This window comes from Galeopterus variegatus, unplaced genomic scaffold (genome assembly GCF_000696425.1).
Source record: "Galeopterus variegatus unplaced genomic scaffold, G_variegatus-3.0.2 Scaffold1591, whole genome shotgun sequence".
NCBI lineage: Eukaryota > Metazoa > Chordata > Mammalia > Dermoptera > Cynocephalidae > Galeopterus > Galeopterus variegatus.
Genome location: NW_007727702.1, coordinates 346,243 through 358,767, shown reverse-complemented (window position 1 = coordinate 358,767; position 12,525 = coordinate 346,243). Strand labels below are relative to the sequence as shown.

General features: G+C 35.7%; 1 protein-coding gene across 1 annotated transcript in view; it reads right to left on the bottom strand.

The window, feature by feature from the left end:
* Positions 1 to 8,426: 8,426 nt before the first annotated feature.
* COPB1 (coatomer protein complex, subunit beta 1) overlaps positions 8,427 to 12,525 on the bottom strand; it is a 37,480-nt gene continuing 33,381 nt past the window's right edge. The window contains exons 18-21 of the mRNA XM_008577859.1: positions 11,527 to 11,672; positions 10,746 to 10,835; positions 9,407 to 9,562; positions 8,427 to 8,815 (exon numbers count right to left, since the gene is read on the bottom strand). Of these exons, the coding sequence (XP_008576081.1) occupies positions 8,756 to 8,815; positions 9,407 to 9,562; positions 10,746 to 10,835; positions 11,527 to 11,672 (452 nt within the window). The 3' untranslated portion in view covers positions 8,427 to 8,755. The remainder of the gene's footprint in view (positions 8,816 to 9,406; positions 9,563 to 10,745; positions 10,836 to 11,526; positions 11,673 to 12,525) is intronic.

The following is a 12,525-nucleotide window of genomic DNA, read 5'->3' as shown; positions in this document are numbered from 1 at the left end:
ATCCTGGAGAGACACCAGAACATGAGACAGGAATATAGACTAAGGCAAGGGAATCATGACCGGCTGTCAATGTTTAGCTGTCCAGAAACCATTTCTCCCTACCGAATAGAACCCTGATTTCTGTACACATTATGTTCAATACTGGTGGGAGTGGACATACAGATGCCTATCTCCCACTACAGTTATTGAAGAGCTGCAGAGTTCTGATCTGTGTGGTTTAAGGACAATAGCGGAGGTTATCTTCCTGCTGAGACTAGCATAGTTCCTAGCCCATAGCACATGCTTAGCAAACGTCATTTCTGCTTAGTACTCTCTTACTATCTGTGTAGTTTTAGGCAAGTCACTTAACATTCTTTGCCTCAGAAATAACGTCTGTAAATTGCCAGTGTTCATAACATGTATTAAGTGTTTACTAACTGCTATGATTATCATAATTACTCTTTTGTCCCCCAAACAGTGAATGGGTTAAATCCATTGTGGTATATCATCAGCATGACAGAAATTATTTAAAGTAAATTATTTAAAGTCAGACATTGACCCATTGACATAGAACTTGTTTATACCATTGAATAAAAATGTCATACTGTAATCATTCTTTGATTGAAATATGTATATAAATGAATATATATCTGAAATGATATAACCCAAAATGTTAACCAGTATTTATCTCTGATTTTTTATTTTATTTTTGCCCTTCATCATTTTCGATCTTCAGTGAACTAAAGAAAATTAATTAGTAATCAATTTTTAATTACCTTTTAACTAATTAATTTTTAAGTTAAAAAAGGCCATCACTTAGTGGAGAATCAAGGGCTCTGGTTGATTTCAGCCAGGGTCAAATTCAAGGAAGTAGGACAAGGCAGCGAGGTTCCGTACAGTCAGGATGGAGTCAGAATGGCCATTACATCAGACTTCTGGATGGCATTCTTCTGGCTTTAAATGGAGGTCCTAGGCAGTGGCTAGATGCAGAATCTAAATTTCCAGCAGAGCTGGGCGCCAAAGCTCGGAGAATAATTTTTATCTGTCCCCTGCCTACCTCTCCTACTATGTGTTCTACCACTTTATCCTTCCATCGCAAAAAAGAAAAAAATTTCCAGCCATCCTTTTTCTCAAATATGTCAAACTCATTTCCGGGGCGGGTCCTTGCTACTGCCTTACAGCCCTGACAACACTTTCTATGTTACCCTCCCATCTACTAGCTACAATCAATCCCATTAGTCTATTTATTTCCTTCCTAGCACTCATTCGTTCTGAAAATACCTTATTTGGTTGTTGTCACAAGCATATGAGCTCAATATGTGTGCAAATATGTGCAAAGATTTTGACTGTTCTGTTGACCATAAACGTTCTGTGACATGAATACTGCTTGCACAAAATGGGAGCTCAATAAAAAACACTGAATTAATGCAGGAGCTCAATAAAAAATACTGAATTAATGCAAAATCAGAACTCCTCATCAGGGAACAAAAATGTTAAGTAGAGAAACGGAGGCAGAAATCCAGCTACACTATTGGGACATAAGAGTGTGGAGGGTCAGCAAATTTAAGTTCACCTTTTAGGGTTGGATTCAGAGTCAGGAATATAAGGAAATAAGTACCATTTCAACTGTTTTTTCCCTTTTCAAAAAGCAGTTATCACATAAAAAAAAAATGGTGACGACACTTCCAGGGGAGTATGACACAGTCTCTATGCATGGGCTTATTGAAAATCTGGGTTAAATGAGTAACTTCCTGAATGATGTGAAAAGTGATGAGGCTTGTGGCATTCCAGAAACACTTGATATAAATTGTGCACTCAAGCAATTCAATGAAATGATGTTTTGTAGTTTAAATGGCTACTCAGTCTGAAAGATTTTGGCTTGAAGTTATGACAGCTGAGTATTTCTTATATATACCGAAATCCCTGCCATAACTCAGTTTTTCTGGGACACATGGAAGCAGATAACTGAGAGTTCTATGCCGAACCTTCTATGAGCAAGAAGGAAAAAGAACAGGGGATAGGGAACAGCTAAGACCAATTTATTTTCAGTACCTCTACCTGCCACACACTAACAAGTCATGACTTTTCTCATTTAATAACCCTACAAAGTAGGCATTATTTATTTCCATTTTCTAGATTGAAAAAAACCAAGCCTAGAACAGATTGACTTGGCCAGCTTCACAGTTAATAAATTCCAGAGAAAATCTAATTCCAGGTTTATTTGACTCCAGAGTCTGCACACTTTCTCTATACCACACTTGCCTCCCTAGCATTCCTGGAAATCCCCTTGATGAATGTATTGCCCATCTTTAAAAAAAAAAGTGAATAGCAGAATTTCATAATTTTTTATGACAGAGTAATATTCCATTGTGTGTGTATGCTACGTTTTCCTTATCCAGTCATCTGTCGATGGATATTTAGGTATGTTCCAACTTTTGGCTATTGTAAATAGAGCTGAAATAAACCAGGGAGTGAAGATATCCCTTTGACATGATGATTTCCATTCCTTTGGGTATGTACCCGGCAGTGGGATGGCTGCATTGAATGGCAGTTCTATCTGTAGTTGTTTGAGGAACCTGTATGTTTTCCATAATAGGTACACCTATTTTATACCAACAGTGAAGGAGGGTTCCCCTTTCTCCATATCCTTGTCAGCATTTGTTATTCTCTTGTCTTTTTGAAAATAGCCAGTCTAACTGTGGTTTTGATTTGCATTTCCCTGATGACTAGTGAGTTGAGCATTTTTTCGTATACCTGTTGGCCATTTGTATATTTTCATTTGAGAAATGTCTATTCAGCTCCTTTGACCCTTTTTAAATTGGATTTTTTTTTTTTTTTTACTGTCAAGTTGCTTGAGTTCCTTGTATATTCTGGATATTAATCCCTTTTCAGATGCATAGTTTGCAAATATTTTCTCCCAGTCTGTAAGTTGTCTTTTCACTTTGTTGATTGTTTCCTTTGCTTATGTTTAGTTTGATATAATCCCACTTATTTTTTCCTCTGTTGCTTACGCTTTGGGGGTCTTATTCATAAAGTTTTTGCCCAGTCCTACATCCTAAAGTGTTTCCCCTATGTTTTCTTCTAGGAGTTTTTTTACTTAAGTAAATAGTGCTCTGATTAGGTGTTTTTGTGTCCCTAAAATACTCACCAAATTGTATCTTACTTTAAGTAACTTCAAGCTATAGCACAGAACGAGACATACAGCAGGTATCGTCAGTCAGAACCCAAGAGTCCTAGTAAGTACCCATCTTGCACCTTAGGTTGGGGAATGAGGGAAAAATCATACAGGTTGAGTGCCAAAACCAAGGGCACACTCTTCCAGGGCTTTTCCAGAGTTCTTCACATTGAAGGCATAAGCCAGGGAATACCTGAACCTGAATTTATACTTCAACTACCAAGGCTTATTTCATTAAGGTAAATAGTGCCTATGATCACATGATCCCTATGAATTACATAACAGCATTTGGATTTTGTAAGTTATATTTCACATACACACCTAGGCCAGTGGTGGAGCACCTGGAAATCAAGTTGTCCTTTGCTGCCGCCAAGAAATATTGACAAATTTAATTCAATTTGATGAATAAAGAATAATTTACTAGCAGAAAATATATGTATGCAATATAAAACCACCAGGAGCTCACACGGCCACAGAGAGAAGCTACTAGACCAAGAACATTCAGCTAGCCAAAGTAAGGTTAGGCATACCAGCTCCCTGCCTTACTGCTCTCTCTGATTCTCAGTACACCATCAGTGTTATCTGTCCCCATCCCTGAGCTCCGTTCTCTACTTCTAGGGTCTTTAGTACTTTCAAAATTTAGTAGCAAGTATTAAAGTGCTGAAAAATGATGAGGCTACTGCAGTAAACCAGGTTAAAGATGAGAAGAATATAAACAGAGAAGAAACAAAATTGACAAAACTCTTTCTACCAACTTGTGTTTTCTTGGACTTGGGGAAAAAGACCACCATTATCTGACTTTAGTTGTGAGAACACATTGGTCTAGCTTGTGGAATACTAACGTTCTACCAGACAGATAGTTTGAAAAGCACACTCTTAGCCCAACAAAACACAGTCATACCTTTATTCAAAGCAAGGGGTCATTAAAGAAAAGTGTGACCTTAAACAACTTTGAAGAAAATTTTTATTAAAATTCATTAAATTTACTTTTTTACATTGTTGGGCTTTAAGAAATGTTTTGCATAGCTTAGTAGAGTTCAGTAATTTTCCCAGACTCCTTGAGCCAGATGGGCATTTTTCCCACACTCTGGTTGGTAAAATCCAGTCCCCACCCTCTTATAAGAGAATGCAGTGCTTACTCACAAGGGGATGCCAGTTCTCTGGGTGGGCCCAAAAGAGAAGCTGAGGTTTCAGCCACTTTGAAGCCCAATAGATCAAGATCACAGATCTAAAAATCACAAGAGCTCGAATCAGGGACTCAAGCCAATGAAATATCTTAGCCACACCCAGTAACCAGGTGGCAGTGGGTGGGTGGGTGGGGTAGGAGAGACAACATTTATTTTCAAGATATACTAGTGATATGACTGTTGTGATATTTCAATTTTCTATTCACTTGGAGAGATAGGCTGTACATCTATAACATATCGTGATTCATCTTAATGTAGGAGGCATACATTCTTACAGAGTAGTGTCCTTTTTCTCACCTAACATTATTTCACAGGCACATGTCCATGGTGTGATTTAATCTATACCCTTTTTATCTTTACGGCTACATGCTTCATTCATTTGGTTATGCAACAAATATTTACTGAACATCTACTATCTGCTGGGTAAACTGGTACACACTATACATATTTAACACCATTTGCCTGTTAATACTCATTCTGGGGCATCTTGATCATTTTCAATTTTTATTATTAAAAATATTATTATTAAAATCTTTGAACTTTTAATGTTTTTTTGTATGTCTCTCAAAATAGTATTAGCAGGAAAGAGTCTGACCAGGTGGAGGAATTGTACAACTACTGTTGTATGTGGTCAAGATTAAAGCATAGACTTTAATTTTAGAATTATATGTGAAATTTATGACTAGGCTACTGTGGTAGACCAGGTTAAAGATAAGAAGAGTCTAGAGCAGGGCAATGGCACTGGGAATGGGGGGAAAAAAGAGGATTAGAAAAATACTGAGGAAGGGAGTCACAGCTGGGAAGCTGGATAGGTTCTATTTCATAATGTTCATTTTGAGGTAACTATGGGTAATATCCAGGTGGAGATATCCCAGGTGATTATAAAGTTTGTTGAAGAGGTAGCTGTAAAAAAAACACAAGGCTTTTTAGCATGGATTTTTTTAGCTAGAAATCACGAAGGTCAGCTAACTGAATTGTTTCATTTTACAGATAAAGAGACAGGCTCAGACAGATACACCTGTCTATTTTCAGAAAGCTACTCAGAGAATTGTGAGACTCTTCAGGGCTCTTTCAGTCCACCATGCTGCATTCCATTTGTATATTCCAGAATACCTACAGTTTAAAGTTTTCTCAGAATCCCACAATTATATACAGAACTCCAGATAAAAAGCACAAATCCCACTTGCATTCTTTTGTCACTGTGTAACTGACTTCTCAATCAAAGAGATCCTGCCATTGCTAGCTGGAGAAAATAAAGAGGACGTGGTCAGATTATTACAAGTGGCTTTTGATCACAGTGAACAACCCTAAATATCACATTGTTACTGTAACCTGGCTGCACATATCTCCGTGTTCAACTTTAAAGAACCAGTCATTCGACTGTCATTCTAAAAGCAAACAAAGGCAGTATGTTTATCACACACAATCACATGAGGAATTTAGCTGCATAACATTTACATTTAGCTGCATAACAACAGTTGATAGGCAAAAGTGCCAAGAGCATATTAAAAAAATTAACACAACAAATAGTTACAAAGTTGAGGGCCAATGATAATTTACTTCTTTAGGCTCTGAGACCCTAGAAGTAGAGAACGGAGCTCAGGGATGGGGACAGATAACACTGATGGTGTACTGAGAATCAGAGAGAGCAGTAAGGCAGGGAGCTGGTATGCCTAACCTTACTTTGAGAATAGTATTCAGAACCGTTAAGACAAAAGACAAATTACACTTTAAAACTCAATCTTGATTTAAGAGAAAAGCTATGAACTATTAGCTGACTCGAACATTTATCAATGTGGAAGGAACAGGTTGCCAGTAAAGCTACTTACTTTACCTAATATATAGCAGATATCTCGTATCTGATATTTTTGAGTTTCTAGAGATATTTTGGTCCTCTTACTTTTTTAGATATCCTGAAATGAGTTTTGTCTCCTATATTACTTCTAAATCAAGTAGTAAAGATTCTGATAGGTAGCAAAATATCACTATCAATCTTGGCATTTGAAGTTGTTTTTATGAGAAAAAGCTATGTAATTTTTCTATTAGCAAGGTAAACAAGGTAAGGTAAGCAGCTTAATGTATTTCACAACAATATTAACTTCTTTCTCCTTGTTCTTATTTATGAATTACCTTGCTAATAGAAAAATTATCTTGCTTTTTCTTCTTATAAAAACAACTTTAAACGTCAATCACTTCTAATCCCAAAATGAAAACAGCATAGAGCTCCCTCTAGCGTCATATTAGTGAAACATAGGGCCATTTAATTCTCATAAGATTTACAGGTTATTCAATACATTAATAAATTAAGTCCTTACTTGGTATTAGATGTTTATTCTCTTACCAGACATCATAGTCCTAATTATATGGTATCTTCTAATGTGAGTAACCACTACTTTTGAATATATATTATACACAAATTAAGAGGGCACAGTGTAAACAGCTCTCTAAACAAAGTCCTGCTATCCAAGTCAGTTCATTTATTATATGCATGAAGCTAATGAAATGCTAATAAACAGCTTAATGTATCTGACAACTGTATTAACTTTTTTTTCTTTGTTCTCCTTATTTACAAATTTGAAAAAATGGCAATGCAGGGTAATTTGATTCCAACAAAAATGGCCAGAATGTTAGGCTGGTGACTTTCTGAGAGATTTAAGAGGTACTCATATATTCTAGGACACACAGAGGCAGAATTCCTTGAGATTTTAAATGTAATACTGGTTGACTGTGAATACAAGACTAACGTCTTTAATATGCTAAGTTACTTTTCCTGTCCTATGTATTGTCATAGGTATTCCATGAAAAAAAGGATTCCCTGGTCAAGTAAGATTAGGATATGCCAGGTTAAACCAAACTCATCTACTTTCTTTACTGGCAGACCTTTCAGAATATTTAGAATGCTAATATGCACTTTAAATCTCCAGTACAGGATAGCATGTATCTTTTCCCAAACTTACTTGACTATGTATTCCTTTTTTCTGCAAGAGTATCTAATGACATTTAAGGGAGCTAATGTTCAATACAACAGTTTGGGAAATAATCTAATCCAAAGTTGCATCAATTACTCGGTTCTAATCACAAATCTCCACCCATTGACTCAATGCATCAAATGAACCTCTTTCCTGCATTCTTAGTGTCCTTTCCATTTGGTAGCCACTGGCTTTTTTGAGATTTCAGTGCTATAGAATCTCAAATGTCCTGTTATTCTCTGGTTTTTTGATTTAAAATTCAAGTGGCTTCAGTTTATGGCATCATACAAGGTATGAATATCCTTACACTCCAAACAAATCATTCCACTTACTAAAATAGGAGATGCTGATTTCACTCTTTTGTATACCTATCTATGGACTCATGGGGAATGTACACTGAAGCCTAGCTAGAAGACAAAGTATAATAGTCTAAATTCAGTTTTGGCTAAAAGATCAGACCACAATCATCTCCAGTGAAGGCAAGAGACTAAAGGATAGCACAATCAGACTCTGGGAAACAGCTCGGAAATGCATTTGGAATCATACTGGGGGTAATGGTGCCCAGCCCTAATGTAAAGTGAGGAAAAGGGAAGGAGAGAGTAAGGCACAGAAACAATATGGAAATAGGACAGCTTTTTGAATCCTCTAGAATTGAATTCTCCTAGTGCAGCTTTAGTAATTAGCTAGAACCAATTTAATTCCTAACAAACATAGAACATCCATAGCTAAATGTGAATAATTTAAAAATCTATTTTGAATTATCTACTTTTCATTATGATTCAGGATAATTTAAGAACAGTATGTCTATTTCAGTCAGGGTTCATAATACTCCTTTAAACTGAAGATGGATCTGTTTTTTCAAGTTATTTTGGTACTTTCTCTCTTGAGCTAAATTCCAGAGAAAAGCCCTTTAGAACATAAAGCATTTTTAGGGATACTGATGTTGGAATATTAAATAAGTAAAAAACAATCAAGTAAATCAAGGCCTGTCTCATTTTGTATCACTGAATTTGTAAATTCTCTTGGTAAGGCTGCATATATTCACAAGTCAAAGAGTAATTTAAATTTATAATAGAAATCTATAACCCAACTAAAATAAATCCACTGCTACATAACTAAAATTATGTAATTATTCATTTATTTATAAAATAACAAAAAATTTAAGAATAGATCTGTTTATTGTACTGTGAAAATGGTCTTGGTACATGTGAGAAACATTATATACTTTGAGTACAGCATTTAGAACTGTTAAGACAAAAGACAAACTATAATTTTAAACTCAATCTTGATTTAAGGGAAAGGCTATAAATTATTGGCTGGAATGCATTCAGCATGAACTCAGATTCTATATAACACAAAGCATGAAAGAGTACAAAAGATGTTGGAGTCCAATAAGCCTATACCTAAATTTTATCTGTAAAGCTTCGAGAACTTTTTGTTTAATCTCATATACTAGTCTTCTTCTGAGACAAGTTGATTTTATCTCCAAGACTTAAGGCCATTCCCTGTAAAGAAGAACAAAGATGTTTATAATTATTGAAACTATGTACAACCCGTAGGTTATTCCATCTTAACTAAGCCCCCATTCAATGACACCAAATCAACAACAAAATCAAAGATGTACAAAACAGACTCATCAAATCTTTACTGGGTTAAGTACTTTTTAGTGCTAGATTTACAAATAGTCACTAGTTTATACCTTGCCTTTCAAAAAACTCAAAAAGCCCATTTCACAAATATCCCACAGGAATCAATCTGGTTTTAAGCAAATATTCCAGAACAATAGGTCCAAAAAGTGGGCCATTTTAATAAGGTAAAACTTTTATTTCTGTTCAGAAAATGCTATATTATACATATGCATTTAATACGCAAAACATGAGTATGACAGAAGATACTATATACAGAAATAAGAAAGCCATAAATTCTTCCTTCCTTTGTTCAGTTTAGAAATGTTTTCAAAAAAGGAATTGTTACCTGACTCTTTGCACGAATTCTTATGTGGCCAGTAACAGCAGCTTCTCATACAGAAATAAGAAAGCCATAAATTCTTCCTTCCTTTGTTCAGTTTAGAAATGTTTTCAAAAAGGAATTGTTACCTGACTCTTTGCACGAATTCTTATGTGGCCAGTAACAGCAGCTTCTGGTCCCTGGTGAATTGGCTTCTCAATGCTGACATTTGCAAGTGCATCTTCTCCAAATATGGAACGAGCATAAAGGTTGGCTGCCATAAAGCCACAGTAACCAGAGAGAGCCTGGAAGAAATTTGTGATAAATCCCAAACTTTACTAGAGAATTATCCATAGGCAAAACCAAACAGCATAAGTGAATTAACACTTAAAATAGTACCTCTGCAGTGGCAGTTACATGACTGTTATAGTTTGTCAAAGCTCACAGAACTAACTATACATGCAAAAAGTATGAATTTTACTGTGTGTATATTATACCTCAATAAGCCTGACCGTAAAGCAATAGTACTTATTCCAATTTGTATTTATATATTCTCTATTTACACTTGTTTGACTGTCTCCTGTACAAGACCTTAAGCTCCACGAAGGAAGAGATTATTTTTCGTTGGACTCAGTATTTGTTGAATAAACTAATATATGAATTAAAATCTACTTGTTTGGCAGGAGACATTCTTTTATTAACAAAGTAAATACTATACCATTAACAGAAATTTTATAAAGAAAAAAATTCCTGAGAATATATATATATATTTTTTTGTCTTTTTGTCTTTTTTCCGTGTCCGGCAACGGATCGCAACCCTCAGTGTTGCCCCCGTACCGGACCGGGGACCGGCAACGGGATCGCAACCCTCGGCGTTGCTCCCGCGCCTCGCTCAGCCAGTGAGCGGGAACTGGTCTGCATGTGGGATCCGAACCCTCGGGCGGGAGCGCCGCCGCGCTTCCCAAGCGGTGCACTATCCACTGCGCCACCGGGCCGGCCCCTGAGAATATTTTTTTATAAAGAAAAATATTTTATAAAGAAAATTATTCCTGAAAAAATATTCCAGCTTCATTTTTCTTTCTTTCTAGTCTTTTTTCACACACACATAAACATAGCAGAAAGTCATAGTATACCAACAATTCTATATATAAACAGATATATTCTGACCTACCATCAGAGCCCACAGAAGAGAATTTTATGAACATTTTCTAATCCAGTACCACAAATAAACTATTTTGGAAAAAGCCTCTAACTAAAAGGAGAAGATTCAAATGAAAAAACTAATTTGACTATTTAATTAGTTCACTGTACTAGGAACAAGTAGGATGGTATATTCCAATAGAAAAAGGTAAGCAGATTTATATATTCTATGGGGTTTACCTAATCCAGAATGACACTGCTTTTCCCATGCTGAATAATAACAAAAATACACTGTGGGAAAGACAAGAAAGCCAAGAATCTTCTATATTCATACTACTCAAATTTTACCTTCTCTGGAGTGAGACATTTCATGTTGGTTGACTTTAATATGTGCTGTAAATAGTCATTTAAATCAACCATATTGGTGTTAACCGTCACCTATAGACAGAGAGAAAAGTCAGGAGATCATATATCTTACAATGAAAAAGTATGAATTGCTAATATTTCATATTAGAACTTCCTTCCAACTATTTAGGGTGGGGAGCAGGCAACAAAAAGGTAAAAAAGTCAGGAGATCATATATCTTACAATGAAAAAGTATGAATTGCTGGTATTTCATATTAGAACTTCCTTCCAACTATTTAGGGTGGGGAGCAGGCAACAAAAAGGTAAATGACATCTTCCACTAAATCCAACAAACTACAGATTGGTATTAGTACTTTCAGATACAGATAACTTCACAGAAGATCAATATAAGCATATAAAATATTTCTAACAAAAATCAAGGCTCAAAGGCCTCAGCAGGCCATGGACTTTGCAAAGCCTCTTTTGGACACTAGAGTCAATGGTAAATTATTATTCATACATAGAAGGGATGGAATATTGTCTATAATGTCTTAATCAATGAGATTAATCATAGAACTGATACTCTAATCAATTTACAACAGTAAATTACCAAACTACTTGCATGATTATCAGTTAAGGCTAATTTGCAAAACAGATACTAAAAGACTGTTTACTTTTCACATCTGACACTTTTTAGTGGGATAACTTTTATCAGAGATAACTCTCAACACTAGCCAAAAGGAAGAAAGATTAAGAAGTACAAAGAAATCTCCCAAGGACTAACTTTGTTTTCCCATTCAAATTCGGCCCACATCTGACGGAATTCAGCATCAGTGCAAGTTGCAGGCTGGATGTAGTCCATGATGTCAATGTGGATATCACTGAGAACCACACAATTTCTATCACTCGCTGCTCCAGAGACATCATAAACTGAAATATACAAAATGACGCCCAATCACCAGGGGCAAATTCTAATTTTAAGAGGTTAAATATATCTGAATAATTATGATATTAGCAAATATTTATATAATACTATGTACTAGACTCTATTCTAAGTGCTTTACAAACATTATCTGTTTAATACTCCTATCAATCCTATCTGATATTATTATTTTTCATCTTACAGATGAGGAAACAAAAGCCCATAGAAGTTAGATAAGTTTCTGAAGGGCACACAACTGATAAATGGTGGGGCCAGGATTCAAACTCAGACACATTTTGTACTTACATAGTGCGTAGTGTATCTGCTGCATAGCCAGACACTGCAGCAGACACACAATTAGTACAGTGTTCCCATAGTAGGTGCTTACCTAATATTTTTGAATGAATATTGCTGAACCATAGTACTTAATACAAGATTATTTGCTTCTGTGACTGTCTATTCCACAGTAGAAAGTTATTACCTGATTGAAGACTACTTTTCCTCTTTCTAGCCTCTTCTTTTTCTTTCCTTGTCTTCTACTTTCAGAGAAAACTGAGCTCCTTTAATCTTTAGCCCCACATCTAAAAATAAATTTCTCTTTTGAATCCACTCTCACCTCCTTCCCTTTCATATTAGAAAAGTGCTGCCTTTTCTCTTCAAAATTAATGCATCCTGCCATCTGCAATCCCTGCTTTGGTCCAGGATCTCACTCCATCAATCACTACCTCTTTCACTTTTATGTGTTTACCTTCCTATTCTCTACCAATGTTCTTCCCTTACAGTTTATAAATATAATCAAGGCTCTCTTATCTTAAAAAAAAAAAAAAAAAAAAAAAACAATCCTACCTCATCCCTGCCTTC